At 45.3% G+C, this 25,778-nt stretch overlaps 1 protein-coding gene across 9 annotated transcripts in view; it reads left to right on the top strand.

Annotated features, from left to right (window-relative positions):
* The window catches only part of LOC116940305 (WD repeat and FYVE domain-containing protein 3-like), a 112,984-nt gene extending 87,278 nt beyond the window's left edge, over positions 1 to 25,706 (top strand). For 7 of the 9 annotated variants that reach the window (XM_032949948.2, XM_032949946.2, XM_032949945.2 and 4 more), the window contains 16 exons: positions 3,998 to 4,117; positions 5,428 to 5,545; positions 5,860 to 5,966; positions 6,491 to 6,644; positions 7,396 to 7,487; positions 8,258 to 8,470; positions 10,086 to 10,230; positions 11,499 to 11,653; positions 12,236 to 12,397; positions 13,624 to 13,803; positions 14,769 to 14,951; positions 15,815 to 15,917; positions 16,382 to 16,499; positions 17,413 to 17,636; positions 18,114 to 18,228; positions 19,628 to 25,706. In XM_032949948.2, the coding sequence (XP_032805839.2) occupies positions 3,998 to 4,117; positions 5,428 to 5,545; positions 5,860 to 5,966; positions 6,491 to 6,644; positions 7,396 to 7,487; positions 8,258 to 8,470; positions 10,086 to 10,230; positions 11,499 to 11,653; positions 12,236 to 12,397; positions 13,624 to 13,803; positions 14,769 to 14,951; positions 15,815 to 15,917; positions 16,382 to 16,499; positions 17,413 to 17,636; positions 18,114 to 18,228; positions 19,628 to 19,709 (2,271 nt within the window). In that variant the 3' untranslated portion in view covers positions 19,710 to 25,706. Of the gene's footprint in view, positions 1 to 3,997; positions 4,118 to 5,427; positions 5,546 to 5,859; positions 5,967 to 6,490; positions 6,645 to 7,395; positions 7,488 to 8,257; positions 8,471 to 10,085; positions 10,231 to 11,498; positions 11,654 to 12,235; positions 12,398 to 13,623; positions 13,804 to 14,768; positions 14,952 to 15,814; positions 15,918 to 16,381; positions 16,500 to 17,412; positions 17,637 to 18,113; positions 18,229 to 19,627 lie in introns of those variants that run through there. The other 2 variants (XM_032949944.2, XR_004402529.2) reach the window with 2 other exon arrangements.
* The last annotated feature ends 72 nt before the right edge of the window (positions 25,707 to 25,778 follow it).

Below are 25,778 nucleotides of genomic sequence, written 5' to 3'. Positions count from 1 at the left end.
AGGATTTACAGGATAAATAAATCCAACAGATGGATGGAAGTGCAACTTTACAAAAGATATATTTTTTTAATTACACTTTTTGAAAACACAAAATGTAGACCATAAGAATAACAGATAAATATATAGTGAGTAAAAAAAAGTACAGCAGCTGTAAATTATAATAATCACATTTTAATAAAACACTACAATTGGAAGAGCCTGCTTTAGTGGCCTGTGTGTCTGCTTCTAAAATGATTCTAGCCACGTTTAGCAATCACTGATTCAATTGCCGAATCCAAGAATAGACAGGAAGCAATTACAGTTGAACGAGTCAACATTTGATTCCAAGAGGCAGCTGTGTGGCTCGGAGGTCAGATCACTGAGCTGGCAATGCTGTGGCCTTGGATTTGAATCCAGAATTCAATCGCCAGGTTCTTAAGCTTAGCAAGTGAATGGTCTCAGCCTGCTCACCAATGGCTTCATGAAAAACCATCACATCAAATTAATTTTTTTCACATAATTTATCAATATCGCAGCTTTAGGAATAACAAAGAGAAAACATTGGTTTAACTGCCATAAGATGAACCTTCATATCTGGTCAGGGGGTATGAAAAAGTATACACCTACGTGACTTTACCGAAAGAACCAAAGAGTGTGGATTCCTGCAGTCACGAAAGCTTCAAATCAAGATTATACACCCTAGTTTGTGAATAAGTAAATAAATATAAATGACTGGTACGTATGAGAGGCGTTCTGTGGGTCCCCGTTTCTGTGGGCCGATCTCTTAACGCCAAGCTGCACTGCTCTGCAAGAGTTCCAAGCGAACACTCCATCTCATGACAGGGCACCAGTGTGCAGAATTGGGAGAGAGATACAAAAACAAAAGAATGGATTCGACACAGGTAGACTCGCTGCTACAATTTCATTGCATTCACCTGTTGCGGATATCGGAAACAACATTGAACAGAGTGCTTCAAATATATGGTATTAATGATTGTTTCAAAGCTCACATTCCAACCCTATATTGATAACATCCTCAAAGAAAATCTAATCAAAATTAGGGGTTTTCATACAGGAAAAAAACATGTTTTCCCATTCGATTGCACCTGCAAATTTGTTGAGGCTATCATTCCACCACTGTTTGACTGCAGTAACGCTGGTTACAGATTATGAATCGCTAAATAGACTAAACCCGCTTCATCCTTCTGATCTTCAATTTGCACCGGATGTACCATACAGGACCCACCATTGTGTCATCTACTTAAAATTAAATCTTACATCACTTCACTCAAGAGGAAATCTACATTGTGCCCTGTTCATCCATAAAAAATTCGTATTGATAAATATGCGCTACAGTGAGGGAAAAAAGTATTTGATCCCCTGCTGATTTTGTACGTTTGCCCACTGACAAAGAAATGGTCAGTCTATAATTTTAATGGTAGGTTTATTTGAACAGTGAGAGACAGAATAAAAACAAGAAAATCCAGAAAAACGCATGTCAAAAATGTTATAAATTGATTTGCATTTTAATGAGGGAAATAAGTATTTGACCCCCTCTCAATCAGAAAGATTTCTGGCTCCCAGGTGTCTTTTATACAGCTAACGAGCTGAGATTAGGAGTACACTCTTAAAGGGAGTGCTCCTAATCTCAGCTTGTTACCTGTATAAAAGACACCTGTCCACAGAAGCAATCAATCAATCAGATTATAAACTCTCCACCATGGCCAAGACCAAAGAGCTCTCCAAGGATGTCAGGGACAAGATTGTAGACCTACATAAGGCTGGAATGGGCTACAAGACCATTGCCAAGCAGCTTGGTGAGAAGGTGACAACAGTTGGTGCGATTATTCGCAAATGGAAGAAACACAAAAGAACTGTCAATCTCCCTCGGCCTGGGGCTCCATGCAAGATCTCACCCCGTGGAGTTGCAATGATCATGAGAACGGTGAGGAATCAGCCCAGAACTACACGGCAAGATTTTTTCAATGATCTCAAGGCAGCTGGGACCATAGTCACCAAGAAAACAATTGGTAACACACTACGCCATGAAGGATTGAAATCCTGCAGCGCCCGCAAGGTCCCCCTGCTCAAGAATGCACATATACATGCCAATGAAATCTGAATGATTCAGAGGACAACTGGGTGAAAGTGTTGTGGTCAGATGAGATCAAAATAGAGCTCTTTTTGCATCAACTCAACTCACCGTGTTTGGAGGAGGAGGAATGCTGCCTATGACCCCAAGAACACCATCCCCACCGTCAAACATGGAGATGGAAACATTATGCTTTGGGGGTGTTTTTCTGCTGAGGGGACAGGACAACTTCACCGCATCAAAGGGACGATGGACGGGGCCATGTACCGTCAAATCTTGGGTGAGGACCTCCTTCCCTCAGCCAGGGCATTGAAAATGGGTCGTGGATGGGTTTTCCAGCATGACAATGACCCAAAACACACGGCCAAGGCAACAAAGGAGTGGCTCAAGAAGAAGCACATTAAGGTCCTGGAGTGGCCTAGCCAGTCTCCAGACCTTAATCCTATAGAAAATCTGTGGAGGGAGCTGAAGGTTCGAGTTGGCAAACGTCAGCCTCGAAACCTTAATGACTTGGAGAAGATCTGCAAAGAGGAGTGGGACAAAATCCCTCCTGAGATGTGTGCAAACCTGGTGGCCAACTACACAAAACGTCTGACCTCTGTGATTGCCAACAAGGGTTTTGCCACCAAGCACTAAGTCATGTTTTGCAGAGGGGTCAAATACTTATTTCCCTCATTAAAATGCAAATCAATTTATAAAATTTTCGACATGCGTTTTTCTGGATTTTGTTGTTGTTATTCTGTCTCTCTGTTCAAATAAACCTACCATTAAAATTACAGACTGATCATTTCTTTGTCAGTAGGAAAACTTACAAAATCAGCAGGGGATCAAATACTTTTTTCCCTCACTGTATGCTTCGCTAATTCATGAATCCGATTGTCAAACGGAAGAAACCTGAGACGTCTGTAATTTTATTTTAACTATCCCAAGAACAATAATTGTAAGAGGTGACGAAGGCTTTGCTATTGCAGTACCTCACGTTTTGGGACAACTTTATTCCCTGCCTGAACATCATGAATCTTTCTTACAAAAAGAAGATTAGTTCTGACTTTCACCACATATGCCAATGTGATTTGTAACTTTAATCCTTAGCAATGTATCGACAGTTCAATTTTAACATGCAATTTAATTTGAGGGACTGTGTGTTGGTCATGGTGTGGTCTGGGACTGTTTTTGTTTTGCCGCCTTGCCCCAACATTGCATTTGGTGTTGAAAAATCTACAATATTTTTTATACTTATGCAAATTGCACTTATATATTTTATTTATAAAGATATTTAGCGACTCGCTTAGCTTTCCTTTACTTGGCACCGCTATCTGTTGTTGTATTGTTTGTTGTAACTCTGACCCAGCGCTATCTGTTGTTGTATTGTTTGTTGTAACTCTGACCCAGCGCTATCTGTTGTTGTATTGTTTGTTGTAACTCTGACCCAGCACTGTCTTTTGTTGTATTGTTTGTTGTAACTCTGACCCAGCGCTATCTGTTGTTGTATTGTTTGTTGTAACTCTGACCCAGCGCTATCTGTTGTTGTATTGTTTGTTGTAACTCTGACCCATCGCTCTCTGTTGTTGTATTCTTTGTTGTAACTCTGACCCAGCGCTATCTGTTGTTGTATTGTTTGTTGTAACTCTGACCCAGCGCTATCTGTTTTTGTTTCGTTTGTTGTAACTCTGACCCAGCGCTATCTGTTGTTGTATTGTTTGTTGTAACTCTGACCCAGCGCTATCTATTGTTGTATTGTTTGTTGTAACTCTGACCCAGCGCTATCTGTTTTTGTTTTGTTTGTTGTAACTCTGACCCAGCGCTACTGGACATCTGTTAAAAGAGCTTCATACCTCATCGGATTCTTCCAGTCGAAACTAAAGATTCTGACCCTGTCGTGCGTCTTGACTGTTGCCATCATCTCCCTCCCCTCCCCTCCTTCAGCACGGGGAGATCAGCAACTTCCAGTACCTGATGCACCTGAACACCCTGGCTGGACGCTCCTACAACGACCTCATGCAGTACCCCGTCTTTCCCTGGATCCTGGCCGACTACCAGTCTGAGGTGCACGTGAGCTCTGTTATCCGTGTGTGCGTGTCCACACATTTGTTACCTACACACACTTATGTATGTACGTTGAACTTCTTTTGCAGCGTACTTGGCCAACCGCTCTAATCGGAGGTGAAGTGCAGTCACAGCTACCCCCACGATGATATGGTGTGGGGAGGCCTTTAGCAGTGGGTTGACATTTAAAACAATATATTTTAATATCTATATATGCATTACATTAGGCATGTCATTAATGAATTACAATTCATCAACGTTGATTCCTAAACTCGAGATACGTCGAATAATGCGTGTAAGAATCGATTGTTTGCAGTTTGTCTCTGCTGTGATTTTGTCGTTGTAAACCCTTCAGCCAAGAGAGAGATATAGCTGCATTCACTATACATAAATATATTCTTGAATCGAACCTCAATCCGCAATTGTGACAGTTCATCAAATCGCGAGTGGGGCGAATTTCCACGTACACTATGATACACGTACCAGATACGTGTGTGCAGTGGGCCATCAAACCATGTTCAGGAGGTGATGGGGAAGGCACTCATCGGCAATAATGAATTGCTTTCTTTGTCAGCATAAAAACGCGCTGATATCAGTGTGTTTATTGTTTATGTTGCTTGTGCACGAGGCTTTACAAACCAGCTGAACTAGAATGTTGTTTCGAAGTGTCAGCACACACAGTGGCTCCATGTGCATACTTGTTGTGTGATAAATATATATATGAAATGTGGCTTTTATTGCGGCTTTTAAATGACAAAGTGTGTTTCATATTCTTGGTTCTTTCGGTAAAGTCACGTTGAAGGGAAACAATAAAATACATATAAAACAATAAAATTCTCACGACGTTTCGACTGCAACACAAGCAGTCATCATCAGGTGTGAAAACCAACGTCAAGAACATTTGAAAGAAGTGGCGGTTTGTATTTATTTATTTATTTTAAAACGTCAGCGCCACGGATAGCGATTTAACAGTTTGTTTAGAAGGACGAGTCCATCTATGTTCGGAAAAGAGGAGGGGGGAGACGAAAAATTAATGCATGCTGTCTGAAAGCCACCGTAAGCGTGAACAATCAATTAAGACCCGAAATGGTTTTTACACCTGATGATGACTGCTTGTGTTGCAGTCGAAACGTCGTGAGAATTTTATTGTTTTATATATTTTATTATTTTATTGTTTCCCTTCAACGTGACTTTACCGAAAAAACCAAGAAAATGAATCACTGCAGTCACGAAAGCTTTAAATCATAAGTGTGTTTCGTGAAGGAAAGTGTTTTGGTTGTATATCTCCTCTCTGTGTTGGGTGGGAGCAGGAGCTTGACCTGACGGACCCTCGCACGTTCCGGGATATGTCCAAACCCATGGGAGCGCAGACGATGGAGCGCCTGGAGCAGTTCCAGAAACGCTACCAAGACTGGGAGGACCCAAACGGTACAACTGGCGGCTCCTGCACTGAAAACGTATTTCACTGGCCGGCTTAAACACGCCAACGGCATTTGCAATCGGTGTGCGATAACTGAAAATATTTAACGAGTTTACGTTTCTCGCATTCGCCCCTCAGCAAACGCGCGCGTGCGAATGTAGGCACGGACTTAACGAATTGGAGCTGGATACAAATGTTGCAGCGAAGCGCCTTGAAATCACCATGGCTGGGAAGAGAGAAAGGGGGCATTGCATCATCGGAGAGCTATACGGACATGGGGGAATTTTTGTAAACTGAACGTTTGCTGCACATGCGTTTGCAGGCGAGACCCCGGCCTACCACTACGGCACGCACTACTCGTCGGCCATGATCGTCGCCTCGTACCTCGTGCGGATGGAACCGTTCACACAAACGTTCCTTCGCCTGCAGGTGAGTGCGGCTTCGCAGCCACAAGGCTGCTGTCCACAAAGCAGTCGGGTTTTGTTATGGGGCGCCGTAGTGGCAGGGTGTCAACTTGCTCGCCTGGTATACAGGAAGTTGTGAGTTCGATCCCGACCCTGATGCCTGTTGTATATTTGGAGTTTGCATGTTCCCCCCTTGGTCGCGTGGATTTTTTCCGGGTCCTCTGGTTTTTCCCTCCGCATTTAGACACGTGCGTTTGGAGTATTTGGCTGCTATCAATTTCCACATGATGATAAGCCACTTCCTTGAACTATAATTTGAGTGCCTGTGGGAGTGGGACACTGTTCTGCAGGCAATCTTAAGATTCAATCCCAAGACTACCAGCAGTACTGGCTCAGTGTTCTGACCTCAGCCATCCTGCCACCTCTGCCAGAAATGAATACAATTTCACATGTTTATTTTGTTGCTCATGGCGTGTTGGCGTTTCTGTGTTTTTGTGTTTTCGTGTTTTTTGTGTTTTTGTAACCCCTTTCCCGCACCCTCCCCGACAGGGCGGACATTTTGATCTGGCTGACCGCATGTTCCACAGCGTCCGAGACGCCTGGCTGTCCGCCTCCAGGAACAACATGGCCGACGTCAAGGAGCTCATCCCAGAATTCTTCTACCTCCCGGATTTCCTGCAGAACTCCAACCACTATAACCTCGGTGATTGGCGAGGACTATCGGCGCCTTACATCCAAACACCCTTGCACTGAGCACCAGCGTGGAAGGCTTGCACGGCTTTCTTTGCAGATAAATAAATAAATAGAAACAAGCTAATGTCGAGTTGAGCCGAGTGGCTCAAGGGGGCGAAAGCGTGTCAGGGCACTTGAGCGGGCGTTGATGAAATCCTGGGGGCGAATCCGGGAGTCGGCCACTCGCGATCAAACCGGGTTCTCAAGTGGAGTTAATGGGTGTCAGCCCAGTCACCAAAGACTGCACGCAAAAACCACGCACGTTCAAACGTGGTTTGCCAATCGGCGCACGTTCATACGTGGTGTTGTCAATCCAGTTGCGAGGTGGCCAGGAGATTGCATTGGTTTTAGTGTTATCCCCACGTGCAAAACACTCCTTAAATGGAATTGGCCAAACTAGAGCCCGGTGAGGCTTTGTTCCATAAATAAATACGAGGTATTATCTTAGCTCACGCTACCTCTCATTCCATGCAAAGAACATTTCTTTGCAAGCCACACATACGGTGAGGCACGAGCGTGAATAAAAAGATCTGTTGAAGCAACCGACAATCCACCGGAGTTCTTCTTTGCTTGCTACGGGGAGGATTCCAAATGGAAATTGGTTTGTCTCTCTAGTTGACCCTGTTCGTATGATCGGAATATATTTTGTAGAATAAAAATCCAAACATGTCAGGAAAAGTGAACTTAAACGGGAACACAACTTGCTTCTTTCTACGTTGCAGGCTGCAAACAGAATGGAATTTGGCTGGGAGAGGTCCTCTTGCCAAACTGGGCCAAAGGAGATGCTCGGGAGTTCATTCGGGTTCATCGAGAGGTACCCATCGTTCCTCTTCAATTTTAATTCTCTCTCTCTCTCTCGGTTTATATCCTGAGCCTGATCCCTCCGTTATTGCGTTGTGTACTCATATCTCCGCCAAGCTCGGTGCACCAATCAGCGATAATCTACAAAATCCACCCCACTCGCACCACGCTATTGCAATCGTGCCGTATATTCCTCTTTCCTTATCACCACTTCTGTGCTCGACGACCTGTTGTTCCAGAGAGAGAAAAACTTTTCATTACTTCATGGTTTTCCAGCGTCAACGGAAATAAAATAGTACCCGTGAACGCTGTAATTGCCGTCTCGATGAGATGTGCTACGAGCTTGATAGTGTTACCATAACGCTTAGGATATCACTGACATTTTCATAATTTTTTATGATGTTGCCAACATCAATGCAGACGCTCTTGATTAGGCATGCAATAATTCACCACTCCTGCAATTCAGTGAATTTCTGCGATTCAAGGTGAAGATTCGATTGAAGAATCTCTTCTGCTTTTGTCTTGTTTTTGTTTGCGTTTCTTCTTCGCAATTTCTTTCTCTCCATTCGCCAAAATGTAACGGTAACATATTCTACGACGAAAAATGGATGACTCGACACACGTGTAATGAGCTTACTAGTATTTGGTTTCATTCAATGCACGAGTGCACGCCTACTAACGACAATGACGATGATGACGACGATGACTGTGGCGACGATGACGCAGCCGACAGTAGCGCCGACGCAGTGGAGGGGTGACGAGGAATTATCTCGGCCCCGCCAGGCCCTGGAGTGCGACTACGTGAGCGCTCACCTCCACGAGTGGATCGATCTGATCTTCGGCTGCAAGCAGCAGGGCCCCATGGCCGTGGCCAGCACCAACGTGTTCCACCACCTCTTCTACGAGGGGCAGGTGGACATCTACAGCATCACCGACCCTCTCAAGCTCACCGCCACCATCGGATTCATCAACAACTTCGGCCAAATCCCCAAGCAGGTAACCCCGGTTCCACTCCGTTGGCTAGGATTGCTACCTTTTAAGTACAAATATATATAAAAAAACGGGACAATATCATGGGAAGAGGAATATCTCATAAGAGGGGAGGAACTACAGACTTTTTAATTTCCCTAAGGAGAGTACAATACTGGGGAAACCAGGGCAGCTGGCAGCCCTACGTGTGGCTCGTCAAGCTGCCAACACGACAGGACCTTGCAATTCCAGCCTAGGCTTGCAGACCAATGAAACAGCCCTTGGGGATGATTTTAATGAGCATGGCAAGATGCCTGCCTTCTGCTGCGCCTTCAGAGCGCACTCGTGGGTTGTGCAAGGTTCACACGTGGTAAATGCCTTTATCCACTGTTTGAATGTGGGATTTGGAGGCTCAGGCAGAGATGCAGCTATTGTGTGCCTGAGTCACCCACCTGCAGGGCAATGAGCCAGTGCAACGACTAGGTGGCGAGATGTTAACTCCCTCGCCTGGTGTGCAGAAGGTCGTGGGTTCGATCCCGACCTTGATGCCTTTATATTTGTAAATTTGTTTGTTTTCCCCATGGTCGCGTGGATTTTCCTCTGGGTCCTCCGGTTTTTCCCTCCACATTTAGAAACATACGTTAAGAGTATTTGGCTGATAAAAATTCCACGTGATAATCCACTTTGTTCAGCTATAATTTGTGGCCAGGTCACTTCTGAAAAAGAGCCATATAGCTCAGTGGGCCTTACCTGAAAAAAGATAAATAGTTTTTAGTTCATAGTTTTGGTTGTTGTGGAGGCATTATAACAAGTTTCTGTCGTGCCGTCTGTATGCCAAATGTGAGCATGCTCGCACGCATGGGCTCAACCAGCTGCTCCCGTCGTAATTCAAATTTGTAAACTACGAGAAAACTCATCGCAACGGAAAGATGCCATGCAGACTGGAAACAAATATATTTAACAACACACAAATTGGGGGGGGGGGGGGGGGTAGCATCGCGTGCACCAAACAAAGTAATCGGCCTTAACCAGACCACAAGCTTAAAATAACTCGATGTCTGACCGTTTAGTCATCCGGACCAGCAATTCAAAATAGTTGAGAAAATGTGGCCGTCACAGCAGGCAGCAGTGGAACAAAGACAAAACTGCAGGCCGGTGTCGCCCTCATTAGGACTCGTCAGTACGGTGCATTCGTCCATGTTCGCTGCTTCCAGGTGCCTCTGGGAGCCCAAAACATGCAGGGCCACATTTTCAGTTCTCTTGAGCTGGTGGTGTGGATCAGGCTGGAAGATTTTCTTCATGCAATGCTGCACATCTCGGTGCGTTACTAAACCTAGTTGTTTCCAGCTGCATTCATTAGCACGGTTTGCTACGTACGGTGAGAAAAAAGTTCTACATACGTATGCACATGTTGTGATGGGTTTTCTCTTCATTCACAAATTCGAGGTACTGTACTGTTGCATTTCAGGCAGTTTTAATGAAAACAATTTAAATGTCTTCAGACAAACATGATATTTCCCAGGAATAACAACAAACAGCCAATTGGCTTCCTTCGTACAAAAATAAAACTCGTAGATAGCGCCCTTCACAACGTGCCAAAGGCGCTGCTACACAAGGCGCTCGACGATCTGCCGTCCCGCAGCTCTTCAAGAAGCCTCACCCAGCCAAGAGGGTGGGCTCCAAGCCGTCTGGAGACACGAATCCCGGAGCGTCCGCAGGCCCTGCCCGGGACTGTCTCTTCTTCCACCACCTCGACTGCCTCACCCCATCCCCCGTGCCACTCAAGGGTGAGCTGGACACCGACCGTCATGCCCAGCGACTTCGCACATTTTTTGTGTTCTCCATTGATGCGAAAGTTTAACTTCATAATCACCAGATCATTATTTATTTATTTTATCCATCTGTCAGAGATGGCCGGGTGGCACAATGAGCTGTCACCACTGAGAGCCTGGGTTCAAATCCGGGCAACTGCCTGTGATTGAACAAGGTTCTCAAGTGCATTGGGCATTGATGGTTACAGCCTGGTCACCAGACCATCACATTGACTTTTGGTTCTGCACATAATTGACAATACGCAACAATACTTATTACTCTCAGTGGCAGGGTGGGTGGGAAAGTGCTGCCCCTGTACTTGTCGACGAGAGGATTGTTGAGGTAGTTCTGTGATATCTGCTTCCATGGGCAATTCTCTAAAATGCTGGATTATACTGCACTAAGAGAGGTCAGATTGAATAATTTTTCTCATAACATGACACCGATTGCACAATCAGGATAACATTGGAGAAAGAATGAAACATTTTTCCTTGAATGCATCTATCTGTCCGCAGAAAACCATAACATACACAGTCAATAACGTTAATTTGCTATACAGCGTGCTTTATAATCTGCCGACCTGCAGCTCACGAACAGTGCTTACTGCGATGTTCTAAGAAAAAAACAACTACCTTTGTGTTTGTGACTATGTGTGCATGTGTGGGGAGCGGTAGTGAGGTGGTTAGCACATGGGCCAACATCAGTGACGAATATGTGAACCAGTCCTGGGTCTCCCCTCGGTCGACTCAGTTTTAAATGAATACCTGGTACAATGTGTAAACATCTGCACTTGGGAGACTACTACTACCCCATTTATTTATTCATTTATTTATTTATTCCACCAGGTAAGGCCCACAGAGTTATACAGCTCTTTTTGAGAAACGACCTGGTCGCAAATGATTGCTCAAACGAAGTGGCTCATCACGTGGACATTTAAAGCAGCCAAATACTCTAAACGCTTTTTTCTAAATGTGGAGAGAAAACCCGGAGGACCCGGAGAAATATCCACGCAACCACGGGGAGAGAGACACGCAATCCAAATATGCAGGCGACCGGGTGGGGATCGAACCACGGCCTCCTGCATATCAGGCGAGGTAGTTAACATATCGGCTGGGCGTGGATGTTGACCACCCACCCTCCTGTGTGCCCTTAATAGGTGGTCGCTGACAGCACTTGCCCTAACAGTGTGGCAAGGCTATATGGGTGATCTGTGTCTGTTGTGTGTGCACGTGGCACGTCCCAGAGCTGAAGGGCCCGGTGGGACAGATCGTGTGCACAGAGCGAGGCGTCCTGGCGGTGGAAGAAAACAAAGTTCTGCTTCCTCCCGGCTTCCAGCGCACATTTTCCTGGGGCTTTGCTGACCTCAGCTGTCGGCTCTGTAACTACGACACTGACAAGGTCCGACACATTTGTCTGCTTCAGAGTCACTTGTTTTACACGCTGTGTTTTTTTTTTTTCATCTGTGACAAACAATGACCTGATTCTAAACTTTTGCTGTATGAATCTGATTTAAAATTACTGTCTTGCAATAAGCTGCGTGTAGAGAATGCATCTGTTTATCAATTAAAATCGTTCCTTACACTCCCGATGGCCAGAAAACTATTATTTATTGCTGCAAATAAGATGCTCACGTGACATTTGGGTTCATAGAGTGAGCACAATTGTATAGACAATATGGTAAAAAGCACAAACACATAGGAAATAACACAAAAATATAATCGATTCTTCAATCAAATCGCGACCCTGGATAATTAGAATGGATCGAGTCGCTCGGGATAATAGGGCAATTGTTACACACTGAGTAAACGATACTATCACAACCACCAGGGTGCACCACCTGTGCCCCCTACTATGTCAACATACGTACATACATACACGCGTGCCATGTCGGCCTTCATAGGTGCTCGCCGAACAGCACTTGCCCCCAACACCGGTCTATAATGCTGTATGGGGGATCTTTGTCCTTGTGTGTATTCCTAGGCCCCCGTGGTGTTTGAGTGCATGTGGGAGTGGGGCCCTCTGCTCTGTGCCGTGTGCCCCGACGCCAAGACGGTGGTGTGTGGCGGCACGGCGACGGTGCTGTGCGTCTGGGAGATGCAGGGCGGCGGCAAGGACAGGAAGCCGACCGTTGGCCTCAAGCAGGTGCGGTAGTCGCAGCCTCGATGGCGACACGCTTATCTTAACGATGACCATGATGGTGCGTGCGGTCAGTCAAACTGTGCGACAGGGTTCTTCAGCTGCCTTGCCTGCAAGCCACAACTCGCCTCCGAAGTCTCTTCGGATGGCCCTCGAGGCTATGGCCACAGATGGATACGGTTCACCGAGACTTGACGGATTAGTGTTGTTTTGTGTGCAGTAATTAGTAGCTGGGCTGAGGCCATCAAAGAGAGACTGACCTAACATCCCTCCGTGGTCGCAGAATTATTCACCAGGCTTTATTTATTTGTTGGATCTGTTGACACCACGGGATGCCAGACCTAACCTGAGGAGCAAATCATTGTTTTTGTTGAATGTTCCTGGGTACAAAACGGGTTTTGGTAAACGGGCATTCACAGTGGCCGCCCCTAGTCTCTGGAATAATATCACCACAAAACTTGATTTACAGTCACCACCTTCACTCAATCATCTTAAATCACTTCTTTCAAGTGCATCCCTGCCAATCTGCCACTGCTGAATGCAAGTAGATGATATACAAATAGTTTTTTATTCTTGTTCTGTGTATGAGTCCTGTGCTGTTGTAATGTGTGCAATGTCATGGTGATTGTCATGGTTACTAGTGTTACTTTGAATTTGTTTTTTGCACAGGAAAACTATTTAACAAGTTTCTATTCTATTCCTCGTTTTGGAATATTTTATCGAATCTTCTTCCTCACTCTAGATGCACTATTTTGCAATATGTTTATCTAATCTTCATGTTCAGTTTAGTTAAATATTTAATCTATAATTAAGTAATATATCGTACATTTTTTAATTTGTTAACTTTTTGCATTTTTGTATTTATTGTATTTATATTTTTTATGCGACCTGTTGCAAACATTGTGTTTTTGATTATACAGTGTTTCTGTTTCGTTGATGAAACCCGATTCAAGAGCTTTGTAGCTCACAGGGCAATTCTAACTAAACTGTTCAGCCGTTCAGTCAACTCACGACACGAGAGAGCCCAGTTTAATCACAGGTGGCTGCCCGCAATCAGTGCTCTAACCTCTGAGCCACTCGGCCACCTCCAGCCAACGTTTCTTCTTCAAACTAAAATCATATCTTACGAGTCCCGTGTGATGCCCTAGCTGTATGCAATTACAAATGTGCTCGCCCGCCCCCCACCCGCCCCCCAACCGCCCCCACCCCCGCCCCCACCCCCGCCCGCCCAGGTTCTCTACGGCCACACGGACGCCGTGACGTGCGTCGCCTTCTCGTCGGCGTACCACGTGCTGGTGAGCGGCTCGCGCGACCGCACCTGCATTGTGTGGGACCTCAACAAGCTGTGCTTCGTCACGCAGCTGCGCGGCCACTCGGGACCCATCGCCGCCGCCTGCGTCAACGAGCTCACCGTAAGTTTCCGCGGTCGGCGTAGGCCCCGGCTACCTTCCCCCGCCCTTCGTTGCCCTGGCACCCGGCCCCCCCCCCCCCCCGCCCCCCAGCCCGTGCGGCCTGGTGCAGTTAGAGCAGGGCCACGCGCTGGATAGCTTCGCCGCGAGTTGCTTCGCAAGCCGGCAAGGAATGCCCAGCTGCGGGACTCTCGAGAGGTTTGATGGTGCGCGCGGTGGCTGCCGAAGGGTTGGAGGATCGCACATTTTGTTGTGGGGATTCCCTTCCCATAGGCGTGGGAGGTGCATGCCCTGGCTCGCCGTGAGACGGAGAAAGTAGTGCCGACTCCGCTTGTTCCGTCTCTATGGTGCAGAGTGTTGCCCCAATGCACGCGTGGGTTTTCTCAGAGTGTTCAGGTTTTGTTCCACATGTAAACAGTCATTAATTGGTTGATAAAATCTTAACATATAGAGAACCGCAGAGCTTGGGTGATTGTTGGTGTCGGCTCACTGTGTGGATAACCTTCGCGCTTGTCCGTGGTTGCTTTGCACTCCTGCTGGTTTTTGTATTGTTTCTGACCCACCCCTACTGGATATCTGTGAAAAAGAGCTTCATAGCTCATCGGATTCCTCCAGTATAAATAAAGATTCTGATTCCTCACGCCTCTGAGCGAATGCTGTACAGCGGCGGCAGCATTACAACTTGTAGTGCTACTCTCCAACACAGTGGTGTGCTGAAGTAGTAACTAACTATCACGTTTTGTTTACGTGACAAACCTTACCGATTGGCTGTGTCGGGTGGTAGCGGTTTTTAACGACACATTTATATTGACGCGATCTAAACCCTCCAAAAAAACACTTTATTACGGATAATATCGGTCGTGAAAAGCCTACGTGTCGTATGTATACTGAACTTCTTTGGGACCGCACGTAAACCAGCCTTCGCTGATCGGAGGTGAAACATTATAACGAGCATGACGATTGCGCAGGGTGACATCGTGTCGTGCTCGGGCACGAGCCTGTTCGTGTGGAGCGTGAACGGGGAGCCGCTCGCCAGCGCCAGCTCGGCGTCGGGGCCAGGCCAGCACGTGCTGTGCTGCGCCGTCTCCGAGGTGGACGAGTGGGACCGCCGCAACGTCATCGTCACCGGGCACTCGGACGGCGCCATCCGAGTGAGCCCTCCCCCCCCCCCCCCCCCAACTCTCGCGCGGTCGCACTCTGTTGTGTTTGCGGCGCCACGGTTGGCGAGATGTTGGCTACCTCGCCGGGTACGCAGGAGGTCGTGGGTGCGATCCTGATCCTGCCGCCTGCTGTCTATTTGGAGTTTGCACTGTTTCTATTCCCGTGGTCGTGTGGATTTTTCTCCGGGTCCTCCGGTTTTCTCCCTCCGCGTTTAGAATAAACACGCGTTGACGCTGTACATTTCCACGTGATAAGCCACTTTGTTGAGCTATCGTTTGAGGCCAGGTCGCTTCTGAAAAATAGCTATATAGCTTAGTTGGCTTTATCTGGTAACATTTGAATAAATATAATTATTTGTTGCTTATGACAGAGATGCTCCTCTTACTATGGGGGAGGTGGATCCTGGTCATGTTTCACCGCATACATTCTACCACGTGGATAAACTTTAATCGTCAGAATCACTCTTATCTGCATGAAAGCTCGGTTAATGGGGTGAATTTGTCCACTTCAGATGACTAGCCGAACAAACAATCGTATAATATAATTCATTCAGCACTTCTGGGAGATCACTTCCATGTGATAACTGCGCAAAGGGCTCTGATAATTGGATGCATTTGCTGCCACTTGTAACTCACTCCTCTTATCCACAGAAAAAATTTTGCGCAGCGATTTCGGAATGCAGTTGATAGGAGCGCGTCAGATGTTACAGGCTCGGGCAAGGGGCGTTTCGCTGCATTTGTCTCTACTCGACGATGTGGGGTTTGATGACTGTTATGACGATGATGATGGCGTTAATGTTGAATGTGATGTGCGTGGGTGTGACTGTGCCCCCCCCCCCATGCGTCATTAACAGATGTGGCGCCTGGAGTTTCAGCAGGTGCCTGAGACGCCTGTCACACAGCACATCGCTCACAACTCAGAGGGCAAGCTGCCTGTCGTGCCAGAAATCAATGCCGGTATGAGCATCACACACTGCATAGATATGCTTCGTAGTGTGGCCTTGGCAGCAACCCCAGGGTATGTCCTCTGTCATGTGCCTATCAGTGTAGAATATGGGTGGTGAGAGGCCTACAAAAATCCTTGTTTACGTAACTAAATCTGCCCTTTTGTCCGGCCTGGTGGCACTGACAGGCATCACTGATAGGTTTTTCAGAGACGCTACCCACTAGGTGCTGCCAATGGTGTACAATAACCTATTGTTACGTAGTAGAGCTAAATCTAAAAAAGGGTTTGGATTTTCATGGAATCAGAACCAAGGGTTTCTACGTTCTCTTTCCATGAAACTTCCTGAACTTTTACTCTTTGCATTGTTTGTCGGGGTGTCCCGAGAGAAGGAGGGGGGGAGGGCCCTTTCCTAAAGTCTCCCACGGCGTTTTGATCCGTTTGACGTTTCGTGTGCTCGCAAATTTGTCCCATCAAGAAGAGGGTGAAGACGAGGAGGAGGAAGAGAGCAGCGACTCGGAATTGGACGAACCCCGTGCCAGCCTCAGCACAGATCAGAATGACCCTAAGCGCGTGACCCCGAATGGACCGGCCAGGTACAATCGCTTGATGCTTAATGGTTAAAACGTCATTTGTGTCAAAGTCCATTTTCTCGTTTCACAACTGCTGCGGACGTGGCTGGGCGTCTCTCAGTGGTCACCATTGAGCCGGCACTGCCGAGATCCTGGGTTTTATCCCAGGCAGCCGTCTGTCATTGAGCTGGGTTCTCAAGTTCAGTCAGTTGAACGTCTCGGCCCAATTACCGATTTCTCTCCGAGAGAAAAAAAAACCGATTCCAGTCAATTTGTTTCGTCACCAAACGTTGGCAAGACACTCCAACTATGAGAACTTTCAATAATGATTCAACTGCAAAGCAACAAACGGTTATTCATAGCAGGGTGTGTGCAAACGGCACCCCATAGTGCATGGATAAAATAGGAACTTGAAGGAATCTTAATTGATTCTGCATTATCGCCGCCTTTGGGTTGTTCTCTGGCACACAGATTGATACACTGCTGTGCGGGAGTTCCAAATGGAAAATATATCTCAAGAAGACGTGACAACGATAGTACAATTGGAATTAAATTATGAAGAATACAAATTAAATCTAATTGATGTTGAATATAATGTTATTTGTGTGAGGGTTGAAATATTGACAGCTGGATGGGTCCATCATTGTAACAACCTTTGCGTCTGCACCTTCCAGCATCGTAAATATTTGCGTTGAGCCCGTCCTGTTTTCGTTCAGTTTAACGGATCCAGTTCTCACCACGTGCGCATGCCTTGGGGATTCGTCATCCGTCATTCTGTGTTTGACACAGCCAAGATTCCACTCTGGCCTTCCACACCACGGGAAGCTCAACCGGGGGAAAAAAAAAAACTGTCCCCAGGCAACTCTGTCTACCCCGTCCGCGATTTGTTTTCACACAAACGTTTGACAACCGATTGAAAATATAATTATTTTACCAGGCCCCAGGTGTGTTCCGAATCGGATCAGCTGCCAAGGATGGCAAACAATCGGCTGAACTCGGATGACGGAGATGGCTTCGTCATCGTCAGCTACTCTGACTCCGAGTCGTCGGACCAGACGAAGGAGCGGCTCTTGAGCCACGGCCAAAGCAACGGTGGCAGCGGCAGCCACCACAATCACCACGACGCACAGGACACCTCCAGTCCCAGACAACTGAAGCCGGGTACACAGTTACCTGGATATCTTTGACGGAAAGGCATCGAAATGTGAACATGTTGTTGTTGGTCTATAATAAGAAGAAGAATTTAATGTATTTATCCAGGAAGCCTCGCTCAGTCTCAAGACTATTTTGTGGGTGGTTTTATTTATTATTAATATCTTTGCCTAGGTTAGACGAACAGAATTTCTCAATATATTTCAGCAGGAGGGGTCCTACATTTGGATATTTGACCATTTCCTTGTTTGGGAATATTTACCTTCAACAGGACTGTGTGTATATATATATCATGAAATACAATATCTTTATTTATAATAACATTAAAAGCAGTGTTGTTATTTTTGTCAGTAAATTTTTTATACGTTCATGGCTCTATTTTCACGTATTCGCAAAACAGGTCTCATTTTCGTTTAACCTTGCTCCAGGCGACGTGTGTAACCATGTGCGCATACCACGTACGCGTTTGTGCGTGCGTGCACGCAGGCTGGCGCTGGGAGAGGAAGTTGGTGCTCTGTGGGAAGCTGAGCATGCCTGGAGGCGCTGGAAACTTCATAGGCGGCCGCGAAGGAGCTGAGATCACGGCACTGTCTGTGTCCAGGTAAACACTCCATTGCACTTCTCCACCCTCCACTGCGCCTGTCCACACTGAAAAATACGTACTTTGGTTTACTAATTCTAAACCCCTAACCTCTACCTTTAACCGCATGCATAATGCATAATCCTCAACCTAACCTCTATCCCTAACCCCAACACTCACCCCTTTTCTAACTCCTAATCCTTAACCCCTAAACTGTGACCCCTAAATCGAATTCCTACCACGAAACGCTAATCCTTACTGAATACAATTAGTTACATAAGAAAAGTATGTCGCCTTGTTTCATACGAGAATTCCGTGTAAGCAGTTTTACTGTTTTGAAAAAGAAAAAACGGGCAGGTGTCACATTGGTAAGTCGCAAATATTGACGCGGGAAAAAAAAATCAATGTTGGTCCACACGCCCTCTGCTGCCGTGTATGTGCACTCAAGATTTACTGTTGCCGTGCTCCTGTGTCCTGTGGCCATGCACTGAGCACGTGCATACGCGTTGCCCCTGGTTTCACCTTACGCCTCAGCTCTCAAATAACAGCAACACAACTACTACTCTTGATTTGAAACTTTCGTGACTGCAGGAATCCATACTCTTTGGTTCTTTCGCTAAAGTCACGTAGGTATAAAATAAAATACTACCATGTTTATTTCACCAGGGAAGGTCTGCAGAGCTATACACAGCTCTTTTTCAGAAGCGGCCTGGCCACAAATGATGGCTCAACAAAGTGACTTATCGCGTGTAAATATTTAGCAGCCTCTAAATGCGTGATGTTGATTCTAAATGTGGAGGGAAAAGCTGGACGACCCGGAGAAAAATCCATAACCACGGGGATAACATGCTAACTCCAAATATACAGGCATCAGGGTCGGGATCAAACCCAAGATCTCCTGTATACCAGGCAATACAGTTAATATCTCGCCACCATGGCGCTCCATTCCCTTACATCATCCGTGTCACGAGTCAGTCTTTATGTAATAAACTGATTTCAAACCTATCAATCTGTGATTGTCTCAAATCATGTAGAGCAATAATCGTTCATTGCCATATTTCTACAATGAAGTTTTACAAATTAAACAAAAACATGTTTAGAGATGGCCGTGTGACGCAAGGGTAAAACACACCGGGACGTCACGGCTAAGATCCTGGGTTCGAATCCGGGTTTCAGCCACCCGTGATTATACCAGGTTCTTAAATGTAGTGAGTTGCTGGTCACCAATTAGTTGATTAACGGGACAGTTCATAAGTGATCATCATAATATCTGTTACTGCCAGCCATTCTCTAACACGTGGGGCCGGTGCACTCTTCTACGAGCGTTACAAATGGATACTTTGTCTTGTGACACACGACGCCAATTTGCGTGATGTCGTCACATCCTTCGATGAAACGTTCCTTCTCGTTGTTTGCACAGGGACCACAGTCGCATACTGGTGGGAGACTCGCGAGGCCGTGTTTACAGCTGCTCAACCAGGGAGCTGCCAGGCCATGGCTAGGATGGAAAATTACGGAAGTTTCCCCCCCCCACCCCCGCCAGAGGGAACGTGGTGTGGTGGGATAAAAGTTTAGCGGCTTCCGATTGATTTCTCCAAATGGCACTTGAGGGTGATCTACATCGGATCCTTCTCTTTGTTTTCATCATTCACACAGCTTCCATTTTTTTGGATGTTGTTTTGGGGAAAGCGTGGAAAAATCCACCGCCAGAATGTTCCTGATGACGACCAAAAATGTACGCGTTGTGGACAGGTGCGTGGGGATGCGATGCAGGGAGCGAAGATGAACTTTGTATCGTAAATGATCAGTTTTGCGGCCGCAATCCAACTGTTGTGTCACCTACTTAGCCACCTTGTAGATATCACAGAAACTATAACAGGTCTTTGTAATTACACGTAAACATGTTTTGCCAGTTTTTTGTATACTAAAGACTAATTTGAAAAAAAATAATAATATAACGATGCACTTCTCCACTTTATCACGTGCCCAGTTTCGTTGTGCTGTGTTTGAGCGAGTATGGTTCACTGTGTTCCTATGATGGACTTGTCATCGAAGCTACGCGCAGTCTTGCGATTCACTGATCATTTACATATATCCATCACTTTAAAGGAAAGACAGCGATTCCTTTGCATTCCAGTGCGCGGGAGTAAGCGCAATTATCCGGTCGCAAAACAAGGGCACCTTTCAAAGTTAACGTAGCTACTTTGAAATGGCTTTATCGATGCTCATTGTCGGTATTGTGGATATCGCCACTGTTGTGTCAGAGTCTCGCGTTCTTGGCCGACCTTCCGTGGTTCTGCGAGTGCCGTGCTTGTGAAGGTGCGCCCCGATCTCGTGCTGGAGCACTTGCTTCTCGCTGGCTTCCTCGTTGGCGAGCTGTAGTCTCTCTCCGTTTCACTCGAGCTCAATGCCCATCCTGTCTGTGCCATGCACAGTGAAGCAAAGTATTCGCATACCGTAGATGTGACGATCTGAGGCCTGTTAACCTACCTGATAGTGACTCTAAGCTTGCTGCACTGTGGCGAATTATCCGAAGAGGCCGGTTGATTGTGAGCAGGGGACATTGCCACGGATGTGCTTAGGACCAATGCGATACTTGTGGTCTTATTAAGCTGTGGCTCAGAAAAGTAACCACATGTGCGATAATTTTAAGCCAGTGCTCTGTGAGCCTGTGTTAGCGGGTATATTTACTCTAATACAGATGTCAGCCCATGCTGCCTCTGTTGCAGATGGTAGCCTTGTGAACTAGTGAAGACTGCAATTTCCAAATTAGCGTTATTACAGTTGCACACTGAAAAAAATGAATACATTCTTGAACAAAATATAAACAAAGTTATGTTCCTAAAAACTAATTGTTTCGTGAATGCGAGGGCTTTATGAGACCACCGTTATGCCCTTGTAACATAAAATCAATTCGTGATATGCTGTATTTGGTCTACAAAATTGATGTGACTTTAATTTGGCTACATTCCTACTCTAAGAAGGCACCGAGTAAACGGACGCTTCGGTTTCAGAGTTGGTTTAGAAGTTTACGGCCCTTTTCTTTGTTACTGAAAGGTTCAAGGTTGATGTTTCACTTGCCACAGCTCCATGGTTCATAGGTTACGTGATTTTACGCAGATACAAATCACGTGATGTGGGGGGGAGGGTGGAGCTGTTCAGAGATGTGGAGCCCAAAGTATTGGGCTACGTGGCGGTTAGGTAGGAAGTAGCCACATTCAAACTGGATCATTCATATGAAATGGATGGTCCATAAAACAATATTTCCATGATTGAGAAATACATCATTATGTTGTGGTATTAATATAATCATGTATCAAATGGTTTTGTCATTTTGGAGCAATTTGACCTTGAATGTGGTACTAAATTATCCATTTATAACAGCATGGAAAGATTTTCATATAGTCGTGTTATAGAATGTGTTTTTGAAATATCCCAAAGTAATATAACCTCAATCAACAGTTTAGTTTGAATTTGACATGTACACCTCATTGGTGCAACTTCCTTGAAGCATTTTTTTTTACACTTCCATGGCAAAGGCATCTTCATAACCATCAACACTCCCATGTCAGATCTACAGTGAGGTAAACAAGTATTTGATCCCCTGCTGATTTTGTACGTTTGCCCACTGACAAAGAAATGATCAGTCTATCATTTTAATGGTAGGTTTATTTGAACAGTGAGAGACAGAAAAACAACAAAAACATTCAGAAAAACGCATGTCAAAATGTTATTAATTGATTTGGATTTTAATGAGGGAAATAAGTATTTGACCCCTCTGCAAAACATGACTTAGTACTTGGTGGCAAAACCCTTGTTGGCAATCACAGAGGTCAGACGTTTTGTGTAGTTGGCCACCAGGTTTGCACACATCTCAGGAGGGATTTTGTCCCACTCCTCTTTGCAGATCTTCTCCAAGTCATTAAGGTTTCGAGGCTGCCGTTTGGCAACTCGAACCTTCAGCTCCCTCCACAGATTTTATATGAGATTAAGGTCTGGAGACTGGCTAGGCTACTCCAGGACCTTAATGTGCTTCTTCTTGAGCCACTCCTTTGTTGCCTTGGCCGTGTGTTTTGGGTCATTGTCATGCTGGAATACCCATCCACGACCCATTTTCAATGCCCTGGCTGAGGGAAAGAGGTTCTCACCCAAGATTTGACGGTACATGGCCCCGTCCATCGTCCCTTTGATGCGGTGAAGTCGTCTTGTCCCCTTAGCAGAAAAACACCCCCAAAGCATAATGTTTCCACCTCCATGTTTGACAGTGGGGATGGTGTTCTTGGGGTCATAGGCAGCATTCCTCCTCCTTCAAACACGGCGAGTTGAGTTGATGCCAAAGAGCTCCATTTTGGTCTCATCTGACCACAACACTTTCACCCACTTGTCCTCTGAATCATTCAGATGTTCATTGGCAAACTTCAGACGGGCATGTATATGTGCTTTCTTGAGCAGGGGGACCTTGCGGGCGCTGCAGGATTTCAGTCCTTCACAGCGTAGTGTGTTACCAATTGTTTTCTTGGTGACTATGGTCGCAGCTGCCTTGAGATCATTGACAAGATCCTCCCGTGTAGTTATGGGCTGATTCCTCACCGTTCTCATGATCATTGCAACTCCACGAGGTGGGAGCTTGCATGGAGCCCCAGACCGAGGGAGATTGACAGTTCTTTTGTGTTTCTTCCATTTGCGAATAATCGCACCAATTGTTGTCACCTTCTCACCAAGCTGCTTGGCAATGGTCTTGTAGCCCATTCCAGCCTTGTGTAGGTCTTCAATCTTTTCCCTGACATCCTTGGAGAGCTCTTTGGTCTTGGCCATGGTGGAGAGTTTGGAATCTGATTTATTGCGTCTGTGGACAGGTGCCTTTTATACAGGTAACAAGCTGAGATTAGGAGCACTACCTTTAAGAGTGTGCTCCTAATCTCAGCTCGTTACCTGTATAAAAGACACCTGGGAGCCAGAAATCTTTCTGATTGAGGGGGTCAAATACTTATTTCCCTCATTAAAAAGCAAATCAATTTATAACATTTTTGACATGCGTTTTTCTGGATTTTGTTGTTACTCTGTCTCTCACTGTTAAAATAAACCTACCATGAAAATTATAGACTGATAATTTATTTGTCAGTGGGCAAACGTACAAATTCAGCAGGGGATCAAATACTTTTTTTCCTCACTGTATGGAATTGAGTGGCTGATTTCTTCAGTGGCAGATGTATTAATTTCCTCTACCATTGCTTTATTTTCCAGCATAATGTGAAGTGGGCAGACTAGCAATCATTCATAATATAGGTTTTTTGGGGGTTAGATCGCGTAAATATAAATGTGTTGTTAAACCCGCCAACTGACACAGCCAATTAGTAAGGTTTGTCATGTAAACAAAACATGATCATCACTTGAGTTCAGCACACCGGTGTGTTGGAGAATAATCCCACAATGTCGATGGTGGGTTTAATGACGCATTTATATCTCCGTGATCTAACCAAGATACCTCATGGATAAATCAGCCGTGAAAGCCTACGTGTTAAACAGACTAGTTGTTGTTTTTTTTTAATTATTGGTTCAAGTCTAAATTACCTTTTTAAAATGTGGCTATAATTTGCGTTTGACAATAGTCATCAATTTATACGGCTCTGCCTGCGCATTTTAAAACTTGCATTCAAAACATATCCATTCCAGTTCGGTTTTAAGGGACCATTTTATTTGTTCCATCGCTCAATCATGCAAAAAATATCAAGTGGGAACCCCCCCCCCCCCTCATTATGCACACATTTCCTATACTGTACTTTATTTTTATAAATACTTTTTTAATATAACATTTGATGTTTTAAGTTATATTGTGCTTTTTTTGTACTTCATGTTTATAAATTAAATGTTTTGCTGTAGTTATTGTACACATGCGTGCATATCACCCCCCCCACCCCCCCCCCAGCTGCGATTGTGAGGAGCCGAGTCGTCGTTTCTCTGGGAAAATGAATTCTTAAAAGCTGTCGGGCAAATTTAAAACGAGACTACATCGCTCTGCGTGTTCCTACACAACGTCGGCTCAAATTCAACCTCCCATTCATTGTTGTAAATCAAATCAAAGTTGCTGTTAAGCTGGAGCATGAACAATTTAGTGTGCAATAACTTATTTTTAATATTACATATTATATCTCTCCATACGGTGTATGGAGTGTCGGCTAAGTTTTCCAAAATGAGAAACCACTGATATTTTTACCCAACCTTTTTTCCCCTGTATTGTTGGGTTTATTCCATTGTTTTTGCCCTTTGTGTTTCAGTATTTCCCCGCTAGGCAAAAAGACGTAGCAGTGTTTTGATTATGGTTTTGTAATTACCGTACCGTACAAACTGTTTCTTAAACCAGCTTTCCCCGTCACGAATCTCACAGCCCTGTTGCGGCGTAAGACATGGTGCTTTGACATTAATTAAAAGCCAGCACCTGCCTTTTTGGAATTTTAGTTCATGGGCCTTGAGAGTGAAATTTAAAAAAATACTTTTACGTAAGCTTGCACTGCAAAACTTAAATGTTGTCTATTTTTTTTAAAGCAATGCTTTAACATATCTTGTATTACTGTTAAGTGCCTAAGGTTTGTTGTTGCATATGGGCATCCTGTTATTGCATGTTGTTGGGGTTTTCTTCCCTGTCTGAAGTACACTTACCATTATTTTTGGCAACGTGTAGTTTTGTGGGTCAAGGCCTGATTAACCGATATCAAAATATTCGGACTTTGAATTGAGACTTCAAGTTCAAGTGAGCTTTAATTGCCCAACAATTGCATTAATTAAAACGAATAGTTAATCATTCACAGCCATTTGTAGTATCAGCTATGGAGATTAGGCCGTGTGCTCTCTGGGAGCGGGGAAAGAAAAAAGATAATTGTGGAATGGCACAGACATTGGGGGTTGTGAAAGTTTTACCTGTAAAATATCCTCGTGACATTTAACACCGCTATCGTTGTGATTACCATATAATGTATATGCGCACACTTCTGGCCGCTATGAAACACGAACCCGAAAAGTAATTACGATCGTCTCGTCCAACATGTACGCGAGTAGTGATGGTTGTCAATGTGTTGCGTGGTTCCAGACTGTTTGCCGATCCGCCTGTTATGCCAGTGGTTACAGATGTGCGCGTGAAGCTCCCCCCCCCCAAAAAAAAAAACCCCTCGCCTGAATGTAAGCCTTCATTTTCAGCAGGCATATAACCCTGTTTGTAATTAAACATTTGCCGATGAATTAAATGCAGGATCGCGAGCGCGGTGGGTGCTTTAACAGCCGTTGGGTGAAAGAAGGCTTGGGTTGTGTGGCGACTTTTGTGTTTGCAGCAGCAGAAAAAAAACTGGCACGTGCGGAGCTAGAACAATTCGCCGCCGATTGTCAAGGTTGAGCAAAAAGGGTGGACGCGCGTAAACTTGCAGCACTGCTATGCGTTTCATAGCAAAAACTTGTACAGGTTAGACAGGTAAAGCAATATAAAAAAATAAACGTGTTTTTAAATATTGCCTATATTGTCGACTCCTGTTGGTGACGCGTGTTGTGACGATTTACGCAAAGTTATTATTTAGGTTGCTTTT

Source organism: Petromyzon marinus, chromosome 8 (assembly GCF_048934315.1).
Source record: "Petromyzon marinus isolate PM22_M1 ecotype Great Lakes invasive population chromosome 8, UKy_Petmar_22M1.pri1.0, whole genome shotgun sequence".
In the NCBI taxonomy this organism is placed as follows: domain Eukaryota; kingdom Metazoa; phylum Chordata; class Hyperoartia; order Petromyzontiformes; family Petromyzontidae; genus Petromyzon; species Petromyzon marinus.
The sequence above is the reverse complement of the archived record's forward strand: the minus strand, read 5'-3'. Positions and strand labels throughout refer to the sequence as shown.